This window comes from Rana temporaria, chromosome 4 (assembly GCF_905171775.1).
Source record: "Rana temporaria chromosome 4, aRanTem1.1, whole genome shotgun sequence".
In the NCBI taxonomy this organism is placed as follows: domain Eukaryota; kingdom Metazoa; phylum Chordata; class Amphibia; order Anura; family Ranidae; genus Rana; species Rana temporaria.
Window position 1 is genome coordinate 169,684,226 of NC_053492.1, and position 1,074 is coordinate 169,685,299.

At 45.4% G+C, this 1,074-nt stretch overlaps 1 protein-coding gene across 1 annotated transcript; it reads left to right on the forward strand.

Moving 5' to 3' along the window:
* Positions 1-211: 211 nt before the first annotated feature.
* On the forward strand, positions 212-850 carry LOC120935666 (serine/threonine-protein kinase BUR1-like). Its single transcript, XM_040347719.1, has one exon. It carries the CDS (start codon positions 212-214, stop codon positions 848-850), a length of 639 nt encoding a protein of 212 aa, XP_040203653.1.
* Positions 851-1,074: the final 224 nt, after the last annotated feature.

Sequence of the window (1,074 nt, forward strand, 5' to 3'; positions counted from 1 at the left end):
CATCTCTTATCCAGCAAGAGAACATCCATACCCAGTATGAGACATCCCTTATCCAGCAAGAGACAGCCCATATCCAGCTTGAGACAGCCCATATCCTGCAAGAGACAGCCTATATCCATCAAGAGACGGCCCTTATCCAGCAAGGGACAGCCCTTATCTAGCAAGAGACATCCCTTATCTAGCAAGAGACATCCCTTATCCAGCAGGAAGCATGCCATATCTAGCAAAAGACATCCTTTATCCAGGAAGAGACAGTCCATATCCAGCAAGATACATCCCTTTTGCAGCAAGAGACATCTTTTATCCAGCAAGAGACAGCCCATATCCTGCAAGAGACAGCACATATCCAGCAGGAGACAGCCAATATCCTGCAAGAGACAGCCCATATCCAGCAAGAGACATCCCTTATCCAGCAAGAGACATCCCTCCATATCCTGCAAGAGACAGTCCACATCCAGCAAGAGACAGCCCATATCCAGCAAGAGACAACCCTTATACAGCAAGAGACATCCCTTATCTAGCAAGAGACATTCCTTATCTAGCAAGAGACAGCCCATATCCAGAAAGAGACAGCCCATATCCTGCAAGAGACAGCCCATATCCTGCAGGAGACAGCCCATATCTAGCAAGAGACAGCCCTCCAGCAAGAGACAGCCCATATTCTGCAAGAGACAGCCCATATCCAGCAAGAAACATGCCATATCCAGAAAGAGACATCCCTCCATATCCAGCAAGAGACATCCCATATCCTGCAAGAGACATCCCATATCCAGCAAAGAGACATCTAGGTAGCCCACATATCCAAGCAGCGTTAATAGACAGCCCCTGTCCAGCAACACTCAATAACTAACTTACCAAAAAAGCAATGTATCCACAGGAAAGTAGGCTAGCACATCGTACCACAGATCTTCCTGAAAGCTGCTATTGGTGCCAGAGGTGGCAGAACGCCATTGGGTGTCTTCCATCAGAAAAAAAGTAATGGAAATAATCAAAAAGAGACAGAAAAAAAAATGAATAGGGTTTTCTATCTTTCCTATTTTATCCGAAAACCAAAATAAGTTTTTGGTTGATATA

Coding starts and splice junctions, on each gene's coding strand:
- LOC120935666 (XM_040347719.1), top strand. CDS start 212: ATGCCATATCTAGCAAAAGACATCCTTTATCCAGGAAGAGACAGTCCA.